This window comes from Fusarium venenatum (assembly GCF_020744135.1).
Source record: "Fusarium venenatum strain MPI-CAGE-CH-0201 chromosome Unknown EDB82scaffold_3, whole genome shotgun sequence".
Taxonomy (NCBI): Eukaryota; Fungi; Ascomycota; class Sordariomycetes; order Hypocreales; family Nectriaceae; genus Fusarium; species Fusarium venenatum.
Window position 1 is genome coordinate 2,859,676 of NW_027072131.1, and position 20,996 is coordinate 2,880,671.

The following is a 20,996-nucleotide window of genomic DNA, read 5'->3' on the forward strand; positions in this document are numbered from 1 at the left end:
AAACAAAATCCCCATCAAATAGCCCAACTGCCTGTATTGCTTGTTGCTTAGCTTGTTGGTTGCTTGTCATGTTTCCTTAGAGCAGGTCGCCTTTGGACAATGCACCCAATCTAAAGAACCTTCTGGAAGACTAGCTAAGCTACATGTACTATTGCTTCTTCCAAACCACCAAGGTACTAGGTAGTAGATAGAAGAACCAGGTTGCTTCTTATATTCTTACTTGAATCTGTTTTCCATTTAAGCAAGTGCCTAGTAGGAATAATCGAGTACGCAGACGAAAGTCTCCAGGGAAGACCCTACTCGGCACAATAATCATAGCCTATATTTAATACTCAAATTATAGAAGAAGGATACTTAGAAATCTGCAGCAAAAATACAGGACTGGTGTTGTAAATTTAAGAAGAAGCAGGTTGTAGGAAGAACATATTGATTATGTTGTTTATATTGCTTGTCACTTCTGGAAACGTATAGCAAAGATGTGACGATCAGGTCTGTGTACAACGTATGCTTGTTAAGGAGGCTGATACATCAAACTGGCGGCTGGATACATATTAGTGCATGTGTCTAGAAAGCTGAAATAAATCTTTATTATTAACAATACGCTACTATAAATAAAAGAATGAAACATTTAACATCTGGACTGCTTTGTCCTGTGTGGCAACATTCACTTGAATTCCTTCCAACTTTCCTTCTCGTGAACTCCATAAAGGCGGGTAAAAGTGAATAACAGTGGATTGTACATATAATAAACAAAATACACTTAGTATATAACTCTTATGATATAGCACTCCCAAGTTACTATTGCTGGTATCATTGTCGTTCTTCCGAGGAACTCGATGGGCATGTGCATTGAACGCTCAAATGCCATAGGGTTCAGGGTAATGAAAGCAAATGTCACCTCAAATAATTAAAGAGTAACTTCTGACTGACAAGTCGAGATATCTATCCAAGGAAATATGACATGTCAACGCTGGAACATGTAAAGGAGTCACTAATATAAACCGGCATCTCTCCCGGGTACCTTCGTTCATTTATATACTCAGCATTTATGGTTAATTTATAGCCATAATTTCTTGGCGCCAAACTTCATCTGAATCGAGTTCTCAATTTGTCACACCGAGTACTATCCCTCGTATTTTTGCTATGAGCTCTTATCACTTGATGATATTCGGGATTAGGCTGTTGCCGCGTCAAACATGCAAAAACGCCAACGGTGAGCCTCGCCAGCATATTTGTCGCATTTGCAGCCATGGTGGAACCTTCAGAATCACTTTCGATCGATAACATATACCTTGTAATTCGGAACATGAGTTTCTTTGAACAGCAAGTATTACAAGTACACCGCATTTGCAACCATCCTCGTCTTGTGGTGTACCGCTGGACATACCGCTGGACACTTGGTGGTGAGAATGGGAATCCTAGAAGATAATGGATTTTAGCCCATGTCCATGTATGCGACGGTGTATACATCAGCCCAGCCACCAGATACTGTCGGACATGTCCTACATTATCAAGATGCTTGTGCTGTCAGTTCCATTACAGAGATATGCAACTTTACCGCTCAATGCACCGCTCATTGCAATTACGAAGCCATCGGGAAGAAAATATATGAGGCTAAACGACTTGTCAAATTGTGGGCTCGAGTTGCGGGACCGTCCCTGCGTCCCTCAGGGATACAGAGAACTTGAACTGCTTTCCTTTGAGACAAAATAACTTTGTTACCTTATGCCATCTTAGACCCGCTCTTGGGCTATTTATTTTCTGGACCCTAGCTGTCTTGAATTGATGATCTGCAAAGACCATGGATTGTTTCATGATAATATTCGATGGCTGACGGTTATCCACAAATAACCTTAACTCTTTGAGTGCCTTTACTTCAACGGCTATACCGAATTACGTGTGATGGGTTGGATATGAAGACGAATTAGCAATTCCAATTCAACATGTTACCTGGTTGTAGGTGTTTAGTTCCTTGAAAAGACCCGTCGACATACATGGCATGGCGTGTTGCTGACTTGTTGGCATGCCTCCAGGGTCAATTAAACGAAAGCGGTGGCTAGGGTCATACAGCAGGGTTCCGAGTTTGATTCTTGGTGACAGTGGATGACAAGACACTCGTACAACGATCAAATCTGCATTGAAATCTATGTCGGTTTACCGAGACATGATACTGTAGGCTATTGATGGGTGGTGATACGTTGCACTGGAGCAAATCGGTGATTTTCTAACCGTAAAATGGAATGGCCTCAATCGGCATGATCCATCCGGAACGTAGGAGGGGCAACCTGGCGGGGCCATTGGAGGGCTAGTTAGAGGGCTGAGAGGAGCCCCATGGCCCAGAAGCCAGAAGCCAGAAGCCAGGGCATGGAAGATGGACGAGGATGACGGGAGGAGGGGTGGATGCCCAGCCGCCCACTCTTGGGAGTACATTGTTATATGTGGTGGCTTGGGTGGACGTTCAAGTATATCTTGCCTGCTCTTGCTGTACTACATATGTCATCTGGCAGATAATCTACAGAGGTTTCCTTTCCATTCATAGAACCCGACCTAAACTGCGCCCCAAGGTGTCTCCGACCTTCTATTCTGCTTCTCTCTCTTCGACGTTGCCGCCTCGAACACAGCGTCAGACGAGATCCTGTCCTTTCCTGCTTCTGCTAGTGTCTACTGTTTTATTTAAACATTCTCTACGCCCTTCCCTTTATCACACACGCGGCTATACCTACTATCTGCGAAACTACTTGTTTTGGAACCCACGCCCGCACCAACCAACCCAACCCAACCTTCCCGTCTCCAGCAGGCCTGTGCGACAACAAACAACATAGAAAACAGACGTTAGCAAGCAACATCAGCCCTTGGACGTCTTTCGCATTTATTCCTGTGGGCGCATTTGCTGTTTTCAGTCTCCCCATAACGTATCATGATTTCTTGTTGCTCAGACATTTAGAGACGCATCATGGGCGAGTCGTTTGATATCCAGAACCTACTCCAGACGGGGTACTTCACAACTTCTCGGGCCAAAAGCCCAAAGCCGTATGTTTATTATAGTTTTGCCTCTGAACAACTGCTAACAACGCTCAATAGTCCACCATCGCAGATTGAGGATCGTCCTTCTTCTCAGCCTCCAGCCCAGCAGCAACCGTACCAACTACCTTATTACCCATTAATACCACGACCGAAGTCTGCAGTCCCAGCACGAGTTCCAAAAGTTCGACCACCGCCACCCTCTGTCGAAGATGAAGAAGTTTCACTCAAGCGAGAACATGGAGCATCCATCTCCACGAACCAGGAGGAAGAGACCCCGTCACGTGGGGAAGCTGAACAAAATCCGGTGATTATGGAGGTTCATGAATATAACCCCGAGCGACGGTTTGTTATTTTGACAGGCTCTTCAAGTGGTTCAGAAGGAGGAGAAACCGACAGGAAGAGCGGGTCAGACAGAAGAAGTGAGCCTGAGAGAAGGGCAGAGGGACATAGGCGCACCGAATCTGGCAAAAAATCTGAGCCAGAAAGGAAGAATGAATTAGAGTCAAAGCCTCCGCGAGTTGAGCGCTTTGAGAGACCTGAACGAAGTGAGCGCGCTGAGCGACAGGAAAGACCAGAAAGAGTTGAGCGATTGGAAAAACCAGAGAGATCAGAAAGAAACGAAAGGGTCGACCGGCAGGATAGACCCGAAAGAAGTGAACGAATAGAGCGAAACGATAGGCCTGAACGCATCGAGAGGGCCGAACGACAGGAGAGGCCGATGAGCGACACCTATACAGACGCAAGATCCAGCCGAAGATATGATGCCAGCCTGAAAGCCAATGCATCAACAACTAGGGAGCGCAGCAGATCGCCCCTAGAGAAACGACGCAGCAGACAAGATTTACCTCGACTGGAAACTGAGTTTCGAGATGATCAGTTGCCCGAGAAATACCGTACCCGTCCTTCAGTGTCCGCAAGCAGCCGTTATGAACAGCCTCCTGCCCGGCCACCCAAAATCCCAGTTGATCCCCTGCTTGCGCCTGAAATTATTAAGAGCAGCGCCAGCGGCCGCGATCAAGCGTACTATGGACAGTCCCAAAGTGCTGCTCGCAGGTCACCTACCCGGCCCAACAATGTGTCCAGCATGCCGGGCGAACGACGGTATGAAAGCAGCCATACCCGAAACTCTTCAACTGCATCCACGACGAAACGTACAACTGTCGAGTCTGAGAAGTCGACGCGACCTTTGTCCAAGGAGAGAGTTGGTGAGGCCCCCACTCGCCCGCTCTCAAAAGAACGGGCTGATGAGAAACCCTCTCGTCCTTTGTCGAAGGAGGGTCGCCCTTTATCGAAGGAGGGCCGTCCTTTATCTAAAGAAGGACCCAAAGTCGAGTCCCCTTACAGGAGTGAGTACGCATCGAGAAGTAGCAGGAAGGAAAACTCTCCTCCTTATTCAAGACCAGAACGTGAGGATTATGGTCGAGCCTCAACATTCCCTTCTCGTGAGCCTGTGCGAGAATCGACAACTCGACGTGACGACCGCCGTGATGGCCGTGATGATCGTGGGGATGATAGTCGCTCCGGCGATGACCATCCCAAGGGCCCGCGCGAACTTCATCCTAGGCGTAAGAAGTCTGTTGTTCTGTCGGATGAAAGAGATTCTCAACCAAAGTTGGAGAAGGTCGATGCACCTAGCGGTCCCAGGGAGAAGATTCGTGGACCTACGATCCCTGTCCCTGTCCCTATTCCCATCCCTATTCCCAATGGATCAACTCCATCATCAGAAGTCCCTCCAAGCATAAGGCCCGCCTCAACATTCCCAATAACCAGGGATCACCATCCTCTTCCCGAAAGGCCAAAATCGGAACTTCCTTATCCTATGGACGATGATCCCTTGGTTGACCCCTTTGACGTTCGGGGCAACGCGGAAAGGATTGGTAGGTCACAATCTCGATATGACGGCGATTCTGTCGTCTCGATGCCTAGCATGCCAGCTCCTATTCCTAGTGGCCCTGGAACATCACTCGACTCTAGGCCTGCGTCGGCTTTTCCATCAACCAACCGTCCTCCGCCTTCTGCACAATCTTGGCAACCACCGGCCTTTGATCCCATTCGAGACGGCGTTCGCCTCGAGAAACCAGTAGGATCCGTTCGGCGTCACTCGGAACATCAGGAAGCGACAGGTGTTACCACGTTTCCCGAATGCCGCCGCAAGCATCCCGTAGCAGGTTTGGTGGACTGGCTCACGCTACCTCGTACAGATTTCAATATTTGTCCAGACTGCTATGGCTCTGTCTTTGCAAAGACGCAGTATCGAAACCCATTCCAGCCCATGCTTCGTCCCACATCCCAGCCGATTTCATGTGATTTTGGTGTTGGGCCGTGGTATCGTATCGCATGGCTTCTTACTTTAAAGAACGAGCTGCCTGATCTGCGACTCTTTCACGACGTTGCCAACGCCATCACTGCCACCAAGAGTCTCCCTTGCCCGGGTGATAGAGTCACCGCGCGCAACTGGCAAACACTCTGGAATCCATACACACGACAACCTGTCTACGATTTCACAGTGTGTCCTCAGTGTGCCAAGACAATTCATGCGCTATTTCCTAATCTTACAGGCATCTTCATTCCTGTCGACTCCCGTTCAGAGCCAACTAGAGGGCTCTGCGCATTGCGCTTCAAGCCAAAACGGAAACGATTCGTCATGTACTTTGACGCTTTGGAAACAACGTCAGATCAAGCACGACGGGAGCAAGAAGAGCCAGACCTCAATACTCTTGCACAAGACATCGAAAAGATGGCTGCAGTGAGTGAGTGTCAGGAAGACAAGCCCATGGTCAACGGGCATTGGCACATCATGCAGTTCCTCCAGCAGTTTACTGTTTGTGGCGAATGCTTTGATGAGGTGGTTCGGCCCTCGATCAAGGATGACAACGTCATTGCTCGCAATTTCTACATGAAGCCGCAAAAGCTGCCACTTGCAACGTGCCAGCTCTACTCTAATCGAATGAGAGATATTTTCAAGAAGGCTTGTCGATGGAATGATCCCAAGTATTTGGAGGCTAAGGTACTTGAACGGTTGGATGTCGAGGCCATGATCCACGATAAGCTGGCCAGGCTGGAGAGATCATCTGAAGATGAGAATTGGGTTGAAGAGCAAGTGGATAAGTACATTCAGGAATGGAAGAGGTGGGAATAATGGGTTATGAATTGGGTTTTGGATATCTGCATCTTGGAGTAGGTAGACGGGGCATAACGATGACATGTAACTACGTATGCTACGACGAAGCGACCTTGATGAGCCATGATGAGAATGATATATATAATATTATGAAAGCAGCATAGTACCTATTTTGAATACAATTGCGTGATTGGTCTCCCAACTTTTAAGCTGAATCTGTCACAAAGGTGCAGCAGCAGTGCTATTAGCACAGTTTTCCACGTCACGTGTGCATACGTTGGCGGATCGTCGACCCCACCTGGTGGGTCGGTTAGGGTCTCCTCATCCCACCAAAGTGCGGTTTCTGCAAAATTGCCCAAGGTGAAATTTCGCGAGCCTTGCAACCTCCCACTCCTCAGCAAATTTCGACGCCGCACGACGCCCGAGGTAAGATTTCAACACCAAAGCTGATGCAGTTTCTCTTGAACCTCATCTAACTCAAGCATCATCACAGGTCCAAGTCTCAACCTTCACAATGGCTTCCAGACCTACCGTCACTATTCTCGGCAAAGATGGTGCTCCCACTGGAGCTACCCACGCCATTCCTGCTGTCTTCACCAGCCCGATCCGACCGGACATTGTCCAGCAGGTTCACACCGGCATGGCCAAGAACAAGCGTCAGCCCTACTCCGTGAGCGAGAAGGCTGGTCACCAGACCTCTGCTGAGTCTTGGGGTACCGGTACGTGAGATTTTGGGATTTTCTTTTGGTAATTTGGTGGAGGATCGGTTGCTCATGGCCGAGACACTTTGCCATACTTGTCAATATTCTCATTGTGTCATATGGTCCGCCGCTGGAGTGAAGACGAACTTGCCGGAAGTTTGAGCTCAAAATTCAATTCTCGGAACACACAACACGATCATGAGAGAAGGACACAGGCTAACTAAATTCCCAACAGGTCGTGCTGTTGCTCGTATTCCTAGGTCCGCATAATCCCGCCCATTATCAACAGCTCAACACGAATACTGACATTGCTCTAGGGTTTCTGGTGGCGGTACTCACCGCGCTGGTCAAGCTGCCTTCGGTAACATGTGTCGTTCCGGTCGTATGTTCGCCCCTACAAAAATTTGGAGAAAGTGGCACGTCCGAGTCTCGGTCGGACAAAAGTAAGCAATCTGGAGAGTATTTGAAGAAACCGGAAGTCTAATGATGAAAAACTAGGCGATACGCCGTTTGCTCCGCCCTCGCTGCCTCCGCGGCCGTTCCTCTGCTCCAGGCCCGTGGACACCAGGTCAACTCCGTCCCCGAGGTTCCTCTGGTCATCGACTCCGCTGTTTTCGAGGCTGCTGCCATTGCCAAGACCTCCGCTGCTCTCGGTCTCCTGAAGGCTGTTGGTGCCGCTGAGGACGTCAGCAAGGTCAAGAACTCCAAGAAGCTCCGTGCTGGTAAGGGCAAGCTCCGTGGCCGCCGCCACCGCCAGCGACGTGGCCCTCTTGTCATCTACTCCCCCGAGACTGATGGCAAGGAGCTTATCACCGCTTTCCGCAACATCACTGGTGTCGAGACCTGCCCCGTCACCGCTCTCAACCTCCTCCAGCTCGCTCCTGGTGGTCACCTTGGTCGATTCATCGTTTGGACCTCCGGTGCTTTCAAGGCTCTTGACAGCATCTACGGTTCCACCACTGAGGCTTCCACCCACAAGCGTGACTTCCTCCTTCCTTCCAACGTTGTCTCTCAGGCCGATCTTACTCGCCTGATCAACAGCTCTGAAATCCAGAGCTCCATCAACGCTCCCAAGGGAGATGCTATCACTCGCCGATCTGCTGTCCAGAAGAAGAACCCTCTCAAGAACAAGCAGGTCATGCTTCGCCTGAACCCCTACGCCACTGTCTTCGCTCAGGAGGCTCAGAAGAAGCAGAACTAAAAGGATTCCCGACTTGCTGGGTGTGCAGCGGGTTTTTACGGAACTGAATGACGGGTCTAGCATGGTTTGATATCGAGGCGTAATGGCTTCTTTGAAGGTTGAGCTTTCTTAAAAATGAATCAGAGATTTGATATGAATTACAGCCAGACTCGGCATTGGTTCCTATATTTGATGTCTAATTATAAGCGTGAATAAAGCCGTTCAACATTACGTGCAATATGCCAATTGAGTGGTTGAGCACTCCGTTTGTAAACTTCTTTCTTTGTCCATTTATCTCGTCTAAGTACTGGGATGGTGTGGCAGGTAATGCATACGTATATATGATGATACACTACCTCTCAATCCCAAAGGAATAAAGAGCATTAGATAATGCGTATTACTCACTCTACAGCTACAAGAGTATACATAAAATCATCCAGCTCACACACTTAAGGTTATCCAAAAACACGTTCATCTGTATAGACATATTGAGCTATCTCAGTTGTTCTTCTTGTTTATCATTCAAATTCATAATTCTTTACTGTTAAAACCCTGGCAGTTTGTTATGTAACCTGTTTCGCCTGCCCAATCCAAAAAAACACTCGCTTCTATATATACAATTTCTTAACCATGCAATTCTTCAAGAAGTTCCTGAATTTCCGAAATTTCCTGAATCTCAAAAAAGCTCTGGACAGCTTTTGTAAACCTCAATGAACCAGCATCGATGTTTTCATCACTCTCGGCTGCGAAGCACAATCGCACATACCGCCAGCCACGCTCATCCCGGATCTGTGGTGTAGCACTGAACATGGTACCAGGGCTTCCCAGCACCAGATGAGGTGCTCTGGTGCTGTGGATGAGGAATGCCTTTGAAAGGGCAGGGCCGTCGATGATCGGTAGTGATTTGCGGCCTACCTTGGCCTGGTAGAGAGGGTGCTTCTCGAAGTGCACTCGCACCCACAAGAACATGCCACCACGAGGCCAGTCGAAATCCATCAGTCTCGTCTTGGTAATGATGTTCCAATCGGAGTCAGGACTGCTTGGTGTAGAACTGTTCAACTGGAATGCATTCTCTTCGAGGGTCTTGCACATGCGTATCATGCGGCGCTCATACTCGCCACGAAGACCTTCTAGCCATCTTACCCAGCCATCAAGCTTCCAGCCCGTAAATGAGGACTTCTTGGATGGTGGGAGATAAAAGAATTTTTGGAGGGTAGTGGAGTGAGGGCCAAGGAGAGTTTGGGCGACAAGTGCTTGGACAACGCCAGAAGGTTGGCCGGTGCCCGTCTCGGCAATCCTATAAGTCACGAGTCAGTACATATCAAGACATCATCAAGAACAGGGATTTGCATACCTTGTAAGACGCTCTATTATCGCAGGCTGAGCAGTGATGTAACCTAGTCGAGCACCAGGAGCGATTGACTTGGAGAAGGTGTCGAGGCGAATGACTCGGCCGTCAATATCCATGCTTAGATAAGAGCGAGCCAGCGAATCGATAAACTCATAGCCGGATTTTGTGGCCGGCTTGGGTGACTGGTTGTCCTGAGGTTTGCCGTAGCCTCGCGCTTTGGCTTCCTGTAGGGCGGCAGAAGGGAATTGGAGAAACCAGTAGGGATCATCTTCGACAATGATTATATCGAACTTGCTTGCGAGAGCGTAAATCTCTCTTCTTCTCCTGATTCCTACAACACCGCTTGAGGGGTTGTCTCCCATTCTATAGACTTGTGTTAGCATACAGGCATATGTGAGAGGTTTATCGAGTGACTCACGTTACTGTGTATAGGAAGTGTGGTAATAGACCATTCTCAGGATCCCAGTTCTCAAGGACTTCTCGCAGGCCACCAGGGCCTTCCACCACCATACCTTGGTCGTCAATTTCAATAGGTACAATGTTGATACCAAGTGGCTTGACTTGAGTGATGATGTTGCCAAACACAAATGTCTCGCAGAGCATGCCTTGCCTCTCGCTCGTGGGATGTAGTCCCTCGTACCAGGGATCAACCAGAAGTTGGAGGACCTTTGAGAATCCATCTGTGCTTCCATTGTTGAGAATCACATCCACCCCCCCTTTGTAGGGAACATCTGGGTAGAGGACCTGGTTGGTGAACTGCTTGATGAAGGAGAGCAGAGGCGGGTAGCCGGTGACCTGCCCATATTGAAGGGCGGTGGTGAGATCGACCCTCTTAGCGGGATCTGTCTCATGGACAATCTTGGGGATTACGATGCGTGTCGGTTTTTTGTGAGCCTCAGATTCTTTGTTGTTGTCTTTGTTGATAATGGTTTTGCCCTTCTTGTTAATATGGCTAATGAAGCCATGAAGACTGGACGTTGGCACAGTTGGTGCTGGCTCTGGTGCTGGCTCCTCAATCTGCTCTGGGTAATTGGATGAAGGTTGCCATCTGTCTGGTTTTGAAATTTGAGCTTCTATAGTCTCAAATGGGAAATATTGTGCATTTGGCATTCCTAAAGTGCATGTTAGAACTGATAACTAGCTATCAAAGTGCTCCAAGGCCGAATTAACTCACCTCCAGCAAAATTGCTGATGCCAGGAATTTGCATAAACTTGTAAAAAGCCTTGATATCACTCTCTTCTCGATTTCTTGTGATTACCGAGAAAAGATGTGACAAGTCCTTTGGTGAAGGTAATGACTTGAGAGCTGCACCTTTGGTCGCTGTGGTTGCGGTGACTGAGGAGATAACAGTAGCATTGCTCTCAGATCTGGCTTTGGATGATGTGGATGGAGCCATTGTTGATTGATGAGACGTCGTCAAGTTGGCTCTTTTAGAAACCAGTGAATGAGTCACAAATCAAGTAGTGAGAACAGTCAATGGAAGCAAAAAAGTCTTGAGGGGGAAAATCATCAAAGAAAAAAATATGTGGAAATAGACGTTCTACTCCTCTCCTCAAGTACCCTCGCTATCTCTCGATGTCGCCTTACGAATCGCCAACGCATTAACTATCCCAACGATAGTATATATCCACTTACAAACGCTACCCTTGCTGTTCGTATGCGCTGTACTATGCATCGAAGCGTGTCCCCAGACGGCAGCTTTGCCGCCAGGCGTTGGATCCAGTTTGCATGATAAATCCGTCACCGACTCCCGCCATTTTGATCCACTATCACAACACCAGCACATTCGGATCCTCCCCCGACTTTTCGTTTCATATCTAGAACTCTGCCAAGCGTCTAAGAGTCATCTGCTGGTCCAATCCTTGTGCAGGTTTGCAGACGGACCCCTGTCACCGTGCCTTAGGTAGCCACGAGGAACGGTTCCACGTGTGCAGTCTAGGGTAGACAGGACTGATCTTGACCGTTTGTTGACCTCTTTTGCTACCCAATTCACGGTTCACACGGTACTTGTCTGAGTGTTGTCGGGTTTGTAGTAAAATCCAACCTCCTCCATGGTTCGTGCTTTGCAGCCGAGTTGCTCAAATTTTACCTTAGCATCAAGGAAAACGCTACGCTGCCACATCAGCTCATGATCCCAGTGAGGCGGCTCCTTTCCTGGCCGCTTAGCTGTCATGGCCAAATCATGCAACCTGTTGATGTAGAGTCCGTCTCCATTTGGGCCAAACGTGTGAAAAGCCTCCCCTTTCTGCTTTTCCAGTTCCGTACTCCAAGCTTCCATGAATTCTTGGGACGGAAGCTTGATATCATTGGACCATACCGCTGCGAAAAGAGCGGCTTGGCTCTCGGCCAGAGGCCAAGGAGCTGCTTTCATGTTGAGGCCAGGGAAGACGAGGGTAGGATGCCGGATATCAAAAACATGTTGATATAGACCATGGACGCCTCGACCTGTAGTAATAAGTTTGTGGTCTAGATCCCGGAGAAACGGGTAGCTATAAAGGAACCCAGTACAGAATACAACAGCATCAACGTCTCTCTCGATCCGACCGTCTCTGAAAAGAACGCCCTTTTCCTCAACCAGGAACTCCTCGATTTCAGCCATTTCTTCGCATCCACAGTGATGCAGTCGGCCTGGAGGTGTAGGATGCCGCACAGATAAAAAAGCGGGTTTCCTGCACTCTTTCATGTTTCGCATATCGGGCATAAAAGGTGTCGAGTAGTGACCGTTTGCAACAACAACGGCATCGAAAACTTGTCTGGCGGTGTCATTACCAGTCATGGTGGATTTTGTCTCCACCTCCCATTTGTCCCGATCGTCTTGTCGCTTCAACGACACCCTTTCAACACGCTGACAGAACCGTATCAGAGGCTTAACGTCCTCGGAATATTTGACCAGATAGTCTTCAATCATGGGCCTCTCGGGGAACAGTTTGGCGTTCTCGGGAAAAGGCTGATCGGAAAACTGCATGACTTCCTTCGGGATGTTAGCGTGAAGGTTCTCGTACATTGGTGATATGAATATTGGTGCTGATGTCGAATCCCACTGGAGTGGCGTATCTGGAGGATGATGGGGATCCTGCTGGGGAACGGGACAAGTTCCAGCAGCCAAGCCGTAGTAATGCCAAATACCACTAACATGGTCTTGCTGTTCGAAAATGGTGATATCACAGATGCCCTGCGCTATGAGGTATTTCGCAGCAGCAATTCCTGTTGGACCTGCACCGATGATGGCGACTTTGTTGACGTCGAAAGACGAAGACTGAGTCAGAGAGCCCATACTGTAATGCAATGTACTTGTGTTAGGGGTTTAGAACAGCGGGCGGATAAAGTTACTTTCATCCTCACACGATAAGTTTGTTTACTGGTAAAAGAAACTTCATAACGAAGTAGACGTGGAGGGGATTGTTTACATCTTTTCATAAGTGTGTGATTGGGGAAAGAGAGTTGCTTGCTCTCTCTTCCCAGAGTGGAACTGCTTTAATTTTATCTCAAATATTTTTAACAGCTTCTAGGTAGATACTACTTAGTTACCTAGGTAGGTAACTTACATGTTAAGGAATCTTGGAGAAATTCAATTGGAAGGAAATCCCACCAGGAGAGAGCAACCAGAGCCGCATTCAAGTACCTGGACCTGAATGATAGGTAAGCTGATAGAGTTTAGTACCGTATAGTGCTTGTCTCACCGCCTTCTTCTTTAGGGTAGATCTGCACTAAATACCTACAGCCGAAAGAGCTAGGAGCTTTCCCTGCCCGGCAGCTTGCATGCATGTCATTTCAACATTTGCTTCTAACAAAGAAAAGTACGCAAGCCGGGCCAGCAACTCAGTCACGGCCAAAAGCATCCCCGACTGTATACCTACGCGATGCAATAATTTCTAAGGCTGAATAAGATTACGAAGGCTTGGGATCTCACATGTACAGATAAATCAGCCTACTAGGTTTCCAACTCTTCGCGAATCCCCGCCGACGCGACTAATCTTGCGACAACACCACCATGAACGACTCTCAACCCCCGACTTCCCTACTCGACAAGGGCGAGTCTATCCCTATTTCTGGACTCAACCCAGACGCCTCCGATCAAGAGAACCGAGTTGTACACGGGGAGATAACCGTTGCATGGCCTTTTAGTATCATAACTAAATCTATCGCATTCCTCCTGGCCGAGGGTGACTTCCGAGTGCGTGTACAGTTCCATGGTGCAGCCGCAAAAGCCATCTCAGATGCATCGCTAGGCGCAGGAGATAAGATTCGTGTGAGCCTAAAAGGCGTTCAGTGGGAGAAGAATGAGACAAAGACACAGACTGCAGGAAGCACTCTGGCATGGCAACTAGAATTCACGAATCGCCTGGTCATTGCTATACGTCCATACAATATGGAACAAGAAACTCTGCTCGATATCGATGCCCCGGCTGCGGAACCAGAAACTGCCGCAGATGGCCAGGCAGAGAGTACCGACCCAATCGACATCGACACAATACCCGAGGGACCTGCCACACCGGACCCGCCATCTCCGGAGTCCATAGTGCCTGCGAAACGTAGCGCTGCATCGGCCCTTGGTGAATTCGAGTATGCTTCTCCCGCTTTTCTCAAACGAGCACGTGTATCCTTTGGGTCTCTGTTTGAAGGAGGCTTCGATGAGGACATTAGCAAGAAGACCAAGCCGAAGAAGCGCTCCCGATTCAGTATGCCTGGTAATGCTTGGAGATATACCAGTCAATCTCCCAGTCCCGGGCCCGATGATGTCCCTGAGGAGTCAGAGGAAGAAGAGACACAAGTGAATGGAAATCCGCAGCCAAATGACGACATTGAGGACACCCATATGGACACGCCATCCAGACCAGCAATGGTTGATCAAGGCTCCCAAACCGCAGATGTCGACTTTACGCCCATGGCCAGTGTCCAGGTACTGGCCGAATCAAGACCAAGTTTTGGTTTTACACAGATGACTCCAACGCCGTTTGCTCGAACAAAGCCATTTGGTGCAGATAACCCAGCAATAGATCAGTCCCTGAATTTTGGAGATGACTCAACAACGCCGCATAGCATACCTCCTGAATCACATCAAAACCCTTTCAGCCAACAGCCAAACCCCATGGACACAAACATGACTTTTAGTTTCACACCACAAACCGTGCTCTTCCCTCAAGCTCCAGCATTTTTCTCCGGGCAGGATGATGTTCCAGACTCGCCCAGTCGTGTCACGGGAGTGGAAGACTACCCGGCCGCGCTCTTGGATGCTAATTCAACCTCCTCTAATCCTGTGGACACTCTGATGGGGTTCGCTGCTCATGCGTCGCAACCCGTCGCAGCTCCTCAACATCCGTTCTCTTCGGAATCAGCCCTAGACTCGGCTTTCGCCACTGCTGCGCCCTCTCAGAACCCTTGGGCTGCTGAAGAACTACCTGGATCACGTTCTGCGAACGCTAGTAGCGACACTGAGAATCCGGTGCAGATTCTGAGCTCATCACCTTCAAGGCAAGAATTGAGGGGTTCAACCGAAGATCGCCAAGTGTCTCCTTCGAGGGAAAATACTGAGATGAATGTAACGGCAGATGCATCGCCCGAACCGACTCTCGAGGACCCAGCAAGTGAAGCCGAATATTACCGTGACGGCGGTGATGAGCCTGGAGACGACTACGATCTCAGAAAATACTCGCGCACGCACGATGATGACGACGATATCGAAACGTCTGAAGAGGAACGAGATGAGAACGATGACAATCCTGGAGCGCAAATTATGAACCCTGAGGAAGATGATATGGATGTTGATCAAGACGTTGCGAACCAAGAAAAGTATTCTGGTGACGTCTCCGAAGAATACGAAGAGGAAATGTACGAAGAACGGTTCGAGGGTGACGGACAAAGTTACGAAGAGTCTGAAGATGATGCAGAAGGTGAATACTACTCAGATGAGGATGGCTACACTGATGACGAAGAAGAGGAAGAAGAGGAAGAAGCACAAACTCGACTTCGTGCTGCACCTATCCCCCGAGAGCCTGTCTTTATCGATCTGCTGTCGGATTCCGAAGACGAAAATGAACCGGCACCCAAGTTGGTGCCAGAACCAGAACCCAAGGGAGAGCCTAAAGAAGATCTCGAAGAAGAGGTGAAGCATGAGTCTGACTCAGAGTCTGAAGATGAGGTTGGAGCGAGCCCAAAGAATGCACAAGACACGACGCCCTCGCCAGTGCCTGAGGGAAAGGAGGAAGCTGAAAATCTTGAGGCAGACGAGGAGATGACTGAACAAGCCCAGTCTCCCTCTGAAGCCGCAGAACCATCAACGCTGACTACAAAGGAGGTGAACGAGGATACTGAAACCAAACACGTCACTAAAGAAGAAACGACTCAAGTAGAGAAATCATCAGTTCCCATGCCTCCTGCTCGGAATGATTCGAGTCCAGACCGCAATGAAGATCCTGGGGCATCCACGATATCTGAGGAAATCAAGACCAGAGATGATTCATCGCATATTGAGAAGTCTGCGGAAAACCAAGAGTCTTCTGCCGCATCACATGATATGGAGATGGGCGCACCTACACTCACGGTGGTATCCGATAAACCCGAGGATGCAGCCATTACCATCAAAGAAACTACGAGAATAGATTCACTTGACGAAACAGCGCCTACCGTGGCTGAGGAAACCGCCGAGGCTATGGATGTTGATGCAGCACTTGACGCACCTCTAGAAGACACTGTTGAGCGAATGGAAACCGAAAAGGTTGAGGTCATTGAGAACAGTGTTACTGTCAACGAGGAGGTGCAAACCACGATCACGAATGCACAAAACGAGACCTCAACAAGTGTCCAGGCCACAGCGGCCCAGGAAGAATCGCTCATACAACTACAAGAGACCTCGGAAGATAATGCAGCGCCATCGAACATTAACTCAACTGGAGGTCTATCTAGCGAGGGTGATGCAGAAGTTGACGAAACACAAGAATTCCACGACGCCATGATGCAGGACGAGCCCTCCGAAAATGCTACTGGGAAATCAGCTATCAACACGGTCGTGGTAGAAGATGCAGAAGAACACCCTATAAAGGACGGGCGGATTTCACCTCCACCAACTCAAATCTCTCAAGTGCAAACCCTGCAAGACACCATCAATGTCGCAGTCCATGACCACGACCAGCATCTTCCCACTCCAGGCGAAACCCAGGTGATAGAGGTTGACATGTCTGACATACTGCAAACTGTCACATACGATGGCCAGACCGACGAAGAGGATGCAAACCCAGAGGATCAAATAATGGCTGAGATACTGCAGCATTCTCCAGTGAAACAAGATGCCCATCTACCGATGGAGTCTGTCGCATTTCCTCCTGCTGCCTCACAAACTAACACATTTACTCGGACTGAGCAGGCCGATGAGACACATGAAAGACCTGCTTCACAATCTGAGCCAGCGCCTGTGGCTGCTGTTGCCAAATCCTTACGACCCCGAGGCTCTAAGCCAAACAGAGCGTCCGACGACAGCGATCAAGAGGACCCCAGTATGGCGCTGATAGCAGCTGCGCCTGCGACAGGGCCCGCAGACAGTGGTAGCAAGCACAGTAGCCCAGTCCCAACCGGGCCAAGCAGCAAGACTCGCAGCAAGACTCGCAACAAGACCCGCAACAAGACCCACGATGATCCCAGCATTCAGTTAGCGGGTGGCTTCAGACAGTCAGAGACGAAGAACAAGCGTAAAAGAAAAGCAGCAGATGATGAAAGCATTACCAGTCTGGACAACAGTCCATCCGGAGCCCAGCGAGTGCTAGGATCCATGACTGACCATGATGATCCGAGCATATTGCTCGTGAAGGGGTCAAGCCCTCCAGCCCGGCAAACAAGACGTCACAAGACACCAGATCTGAAGCACGAGACACCTAGGCGCGAAACTCGTTCGGTATCACGAAGTTTACGGCTACAAGATTCACCCGATGCATCATTTGCTTCACTAATATCCCCATCAATCGCAGGGTCCTTCGCGACTGTGCCTGAGGATGGCGAAGAGGACGTCAAGTCTCTGAAACTACGACTAGTTAAAAACTTGAGGACAGATTTGCCCGACTTCCTGCCGCTCAAGAGCCTCAGAGGGAATATCGACAAGATAACGGATGTCCTTGCAGTGGTAACACAGACACCACCGCAACCACAACCACAAAAACATGGTCGTCTCCGACGTTTCATGCTCACCTTGACCTTGACCGATCCGTCTACGGCACCGAATCAAGTCCGCGTAGCCAATATATTCGGGACCTACCTAACCTCGCTGCCGGAGGTTGAGAGTGGGGACATCATCCTCCTCCGACGGGTCAAGGTGGTGGCAATGACGGGCCGTAACTTCGGCCTCCGGTCAGAAGATTTATCGTCATGGGCCGTGTCCAAGCCGAACGATGAGCAAGTTCTCAGTCAAGTCAAGGGTCTACCGGTGGAAATTACCACAGAAGAGATCGAACATGCCAAGGGACTACGGCAATGGTGGAGCCTCCAGGATGACAACGCTATGAACAAGATCCGGAAGGTGACCGAGGGTAAGGAAAACGCCAAATGAGTGGGCTTACAAGGGGGGGGGAAAGCGTCATGAGCGGGAGAACAGGACAGGGATAGAGGAAGGGCACAAATGCATTCGTTTAATCCACAGCTCTATTGAAGATGTTTGTAATATCTGGTGTTTGGGAGTAAAAGAAGTCGACGAGCATTGGCACATGGGAATTACGCTGAAACGCAGCAGCATTCATTTATTTGATGGCTGCAGTTCCACCATAGGTATTCCTTCAATTACTATGTGAAATATCAAAAGCATCGTGTTATTCTATTGACAACACACGATGAAATGAAATGCTGCACGATCGAGTACAACTTGTGTTACCGAGGATGTTGGACCACGTGCAAGCAGCTGAAGCTCGGTGAAGGTAATGACTGATGACCGGCATCGGCAGGTTATGACTCCTTTGACAGCTTTAGAGGCTTTTGCCAGTTGTACACATGTGGCTGCGAATATGGAAAGCCTGTGTAATTGCAAGTCAGACGGCATATCGCAAGGTTTAAGAGCCATAACGTGGCGCCAGGGACAAGGTTTGGCACGAGTGCCGAATCTGAATATGGGGGAGCGGAGGGACTGATCTTCAGACATGTGGATAAGAGCTAGGACGAACGGCAAGGCCAGGAGGGAGTCCAGGGGAATTTCCCCAGATATTGAAGAATTTGGGTGTCACAATAGAGTAGGTAATAGTAAGTGGTGGTGTGGTAGGTAAGGAATATGGATGGAGTCGACATGGCTAGTACGGAGCCGCACCCTCGGTACCTGTCCGTGGTGGACATGGGGTAGTAGCCATAAGCTACCTTGAGTTACCTAAAAGTAGATATGTATTTAAAAACATACGCCTCTTTTGTATTATCTGGGGTTTTGAGTGAAACACTGGCCTCTAGGGGGGTGTATTCTGGGATTAATTGTAGATTTTTGGTTGTATGTTTAAAGATGTCTCCTCTGAGAGGATTGATGGTTGTGGGGATGCATGTTTTTTTACGTCAATTACTGATTATGGAAATAATTCCCTACAAGTATGTTCCTGAAAGCCAAATACACGTGAGGCGGGGTAGCTAGCTCGTTCTTCAAGAGCTCGGGGAGTGTACTTCAAGAAGGCCGGAGGAGCGGAACATGGCGAGCTGTAGAGGTCGTCTATGTCAATGTCGAGGAGCTTGAGGTTTGTGTGGTGAATGGCTGAAGCTACCCCAGTCCAGTTATATATCAGACTATGCTGCAGCCATATGTGATATCTACGTGACTTACATGGTAGTCATTATGCGAGGACCGAATATTGTCACGACATAGGTAAATATTGTTCAATGAGATGGCAACCATGATGGACCGAGGCAAGCCGTACAAGCAACTAAAGACACATGATCATATCTCTTGTTATGCGGCTCTTGGTTAGATCGCATCATCGATTCAAGGTCAGCAGGGGTTGGAATTCCCAACAGAAAGATTATCTATCGGGTTCCTAAGCCGCGTTGACTCCAGGCTCAGACCCAGCCACTTGCTGATCTCGTTGATATCTCGGGTTGTCATGGCTTATACTGAACACGTTTGTTGAGCAGAGAGTGTGTACTACCAATAGCATCTTAAAGCAAGTCATAGGCTACTAGGAAATGACCTGATTGTGTCTTCGGTTAAACTAGCCTTTCCTCGTAGTTTTTGAAGTTGTGGCAGACCACCTCGTCATCTGCCAACTAACGGTGCACACACCGCGATACCGACATATACCCTGAAAGAACGCCCTTGCCAGAGCAACAAGATGGTTTTCGGTGTTGCGGAGAGTTCTCCGCATTGAATTCAATATCAGGAGGGTGCCCATACGTGTAAGTACCAAACTCTACAGGGTAACATAGGCGACTGTATATTCCGAGATCAGCAGAACATTACGGTATCACGCGAAAACCGAAACTCGTCCGGATGACTTGAGTTCATGATGGCATGTGAGAGTATTGTCAACGTATCGTTGAGCCGAGGAGGTGATTGAGTTTCAGTTCAGTAACATAAATTTTTGTTGACGTTTTACTTTGGCATTGGCACTGTCGCACCCGATCTAGACAGGGCCAAGTCAACAAGGTCGTCCCGACTGATGGACAAAATGCGGGGTGACGGCATGACATCCAATAGGCGGGCTACATTAGATGATTTAAGGTAGGGACTGGAAGAAAATTGACTTTTTTATTTGTTTTTATTTTCTTGTTTGAATGACTCAAGTTACGGTGAAAGAGGGCATTGATGTTCTCCATGCTACAGAGACCATTTGCCTGCCCAAAAAAGAAGTAAGAAAAAAACTGAGTGATTACCAATGCATGCATTCACAGAAAGAACCCCTTGAATGAGCCAAGGGACGAGGGGGGGAACCCAGGTGAAGGAAGATGAAGAAAAGAAAAATCAAACCAATCCAAGTGGAGTTCACCTTCCTGGAGATTCCGTGGTGAGACGCCAGAGACCTTGAACCTCTAGAGGTTAGGCGTACCCGAGCCTGACCCATGGGGCCTTGCCTGCCTTGCACCCCTGCTAGTTCTTGCCTCCCCGCTGGGTTCCCTCTTATTCAATAGGTACCCCATTGAAACTCTGATAAATGCATGTACCTAGTTCCATGAGCTCCTTCCTGCAGCCTGGGGAGAGCTCAGTGGACCACACCATTCGGGAAGCCGGCTTGAGGCCAGGGGTGTTGAGCGATGCAAGAGCGACCCGCGGGAGTAGGGGCCATCTTCCATGGGCTAGTAGGGGCCTCCACTCGGGCAATGTCGGAATGGCGTTTTTCACTTACTCTCTTTCTGATACATGTCGAATTATTGAATTGGAATTGCAAGTCAGAGGTTTTGTTTTCGTCTGACCCAGGGAGGTGGAGTGAGCTCAAAAGTACCTACTACGCTGCATGGCCTGGGGGAACATCACAATGAAACCCGATGTTTTTTTTTGTTGATGTGATTGATCCTCGTCCGAACTAAGTGTCATATGAAAGGAATCAATAATTGGAAAGGATGTGTGTGTGTGAGAGACAGCGACAGAGAGATACGGATACGCATGACTTATTGCCCAATTAGAGACACACTATCACCAAAAGTGACTGATGCCAATAAAGCGTCAAGGTTGCAGA

The 20,996-nt window shown here is 48.8% G+C and overlaps 5 protein-coding genes across 5 annotated transcripts; 3 read left to right on the top strand and 2 right to left on the bottom strand.

Moving 5' to 3' along the window:
* Window positions 1-2,692: 2,692 nt before the first annotated feature.
* Window positions 2,693-6,203, top strand: EDB82DRAFT_232202 (uncharacterized protein). The gene is made up of 2 exons (XM_065607266.1): window positions 2,693-3,030; window positions 3,082-6,203. Exons 1-2 carry the CDS (start codon window positions 2,954-2,956, stop codon window positions 6,161-6,163), a joined length of 3,159 nt encoding a protein of 1,052 aa, XP_065463907.1. The 5' UTR covers window positions 2,693-2,953; the 3' UTR covers window positions 6,164-6,203.
* Window positions 6,204-6,545: 342 nt separating this feature from the next.
* Window positions 6,546-8,429, top strand: EDB82DRAFT_232231 (60S ribosomal uL4 domain-containing protein). The gene is made up of 5 exons (XM_025727190.2): window positions 6,546-6,571; window positions 6,639-6,864; window positions 7,082-7,106; window positions 7,164-7,289; window positions 7,345-8,429. The coding sequence occupies exons 2-5, from the start codon at window positions 6,660-6,662 to the stop codon at window positions 8,045-8,047; spliced, it is 1,059 nt and encodes a 352-aa protein (XP_025581682.2). The 5' UTR covers window positions 6,546-6,571; window positions 6,639-6,659; the 3' UTR covers window positions 8,048-8,429.
* Window positions 8,377-10,972, bottom strand: EDB82DRAFT_505533 (pyridoxal phosphate-dependent transferase). The gene is made up of 4 exons (XM_025727191.2): window positions 10,552-10,972; window positions 9,796-10,489; window positions 9,381-9,740; window positions 8,377-9,323 (listed from the first exon to the last, which is right to left on the bottom strand). Exons 1-4 carry the CDS (start codon window positions 10,772-10,774, stop codon window positions 8,651-8,653), a joined length of 1,950 nt encoding a protein of 649 aa, XP_025581683.2. The 5' UTR covers window positions 10,775-10,972; the 3' UTR covers window positions 8,377-8,650.
* Window positions 10,973-13,001, bottom strand: EDB82DRAFT_505534 (uncharacterized protein). Its single transcript, XM_025727192.2, has one exon. The coding sequence runs from the start codon at window positions 12,650-12,652 to the stop codon at window positions 11,375-11,377; it is 1,278 nt and encodes a 425-aa protein (XP_025581684.2). The 5' UTR covers window positions 12,653-13,001; the 3' UTR covers window positions 10,973-11,374.
* Window positions 13,002-13,147: 146 nt separating this feature from the next.
* On the top strand, window positions 13,148-18,042 carry EDB82DRAFT_232305 (uncharacterized protein). The gene has a single exon (XM_025727193.2). It carries the CDS (start codon window positions 13,370-13,372, stop codon window positions 17,909-17,911), a length of 4,542 nt encoding a protein of 1,513 aa, XP_025581685.2. The 5' UTR covers window positions 13,148-13,369; the 3' UTR covers window positions 17,912-18,042.
* Window positions 18,043-20,996: the final 2,954 nt, after the last annotated feature.

Excerpts from the sequence above, each read along its gene's own strand:
- EDB82DRAFT_232202 (XM_065607266.1), top strand. The coding sequence starts at position 2,954 with ATGGGCGAGTCGTTTGATATCCAGAACCTACTCCAGACGGGGTACTTC. Across the intron at positions 3,031-3,081 it reads CGGGCCAAAAGCCCAAAGCC|TCCACCATCGCAGATTGAGG; the intron begins GTATGTTTATTA and ends AACGCTCAATAG.
- EDB82DRAFT_232231 (XM_025727190.2), top strand. The coding sequence starts at position 6,660 with ATGGCTTCCAGACCTACCGTCACTATTCTCGGCAAAGATGGTGCTCCC. Across the intron at positions 6,865-7,081 it reads TGCTGAGTCTTGGGGTACCG|GTCGTGCTGTTGCTCGTATT; the intron begins GTACGTGAGATT and ends AATTCCCAACAG. Across the intron at positions 7,290-7,344 it reads CGAGTCTCGGTCGGACAAAA|GCGATACGCCGTTTGCTCCG; the intron begins GTAAGCAATCTG and ends ATGAAAAACTAG.
- EDB82DRAFT_505533 (XM_025727191.2), bottom strand. The coding sequence starts at position 10,774 with ATGGCTCCATCCACATCATCCAAAGCCAGATCTGAGAGCAATGCTACT. Across the intron at positions 10,490-10,551 it reads CATCAGCAATTTTGCTGGAG|GAATGCCAAATGCACAATAT; the intron begins GTGAGTTAATTC and ends CATGCACTTTAG. Across the intron at positions 9,324-9,380 it reads ATAATAGAGCGTCTTACAAG|GATTGCCGAGACGGGCACCG; the intron begins GTATGCAAATCC and ends CGTGACTTATAG.
- EDB82DRAFT_505534 (XM_025727192.2), bottom strand. The coding sequence starts at position 12,652 with ATGGGCTCTCTGACTCAGTCTTCGTCTTTCGACGTCAACAAAGTCGCC.
- EDB82DRAFT_232305 (XM_025727193.2), top strand. The coding sequence starts at position 13,370 with ATGAACGACTCTCAACCCCCGACTTCCCTACTCGACAAGGGCGAGTCT.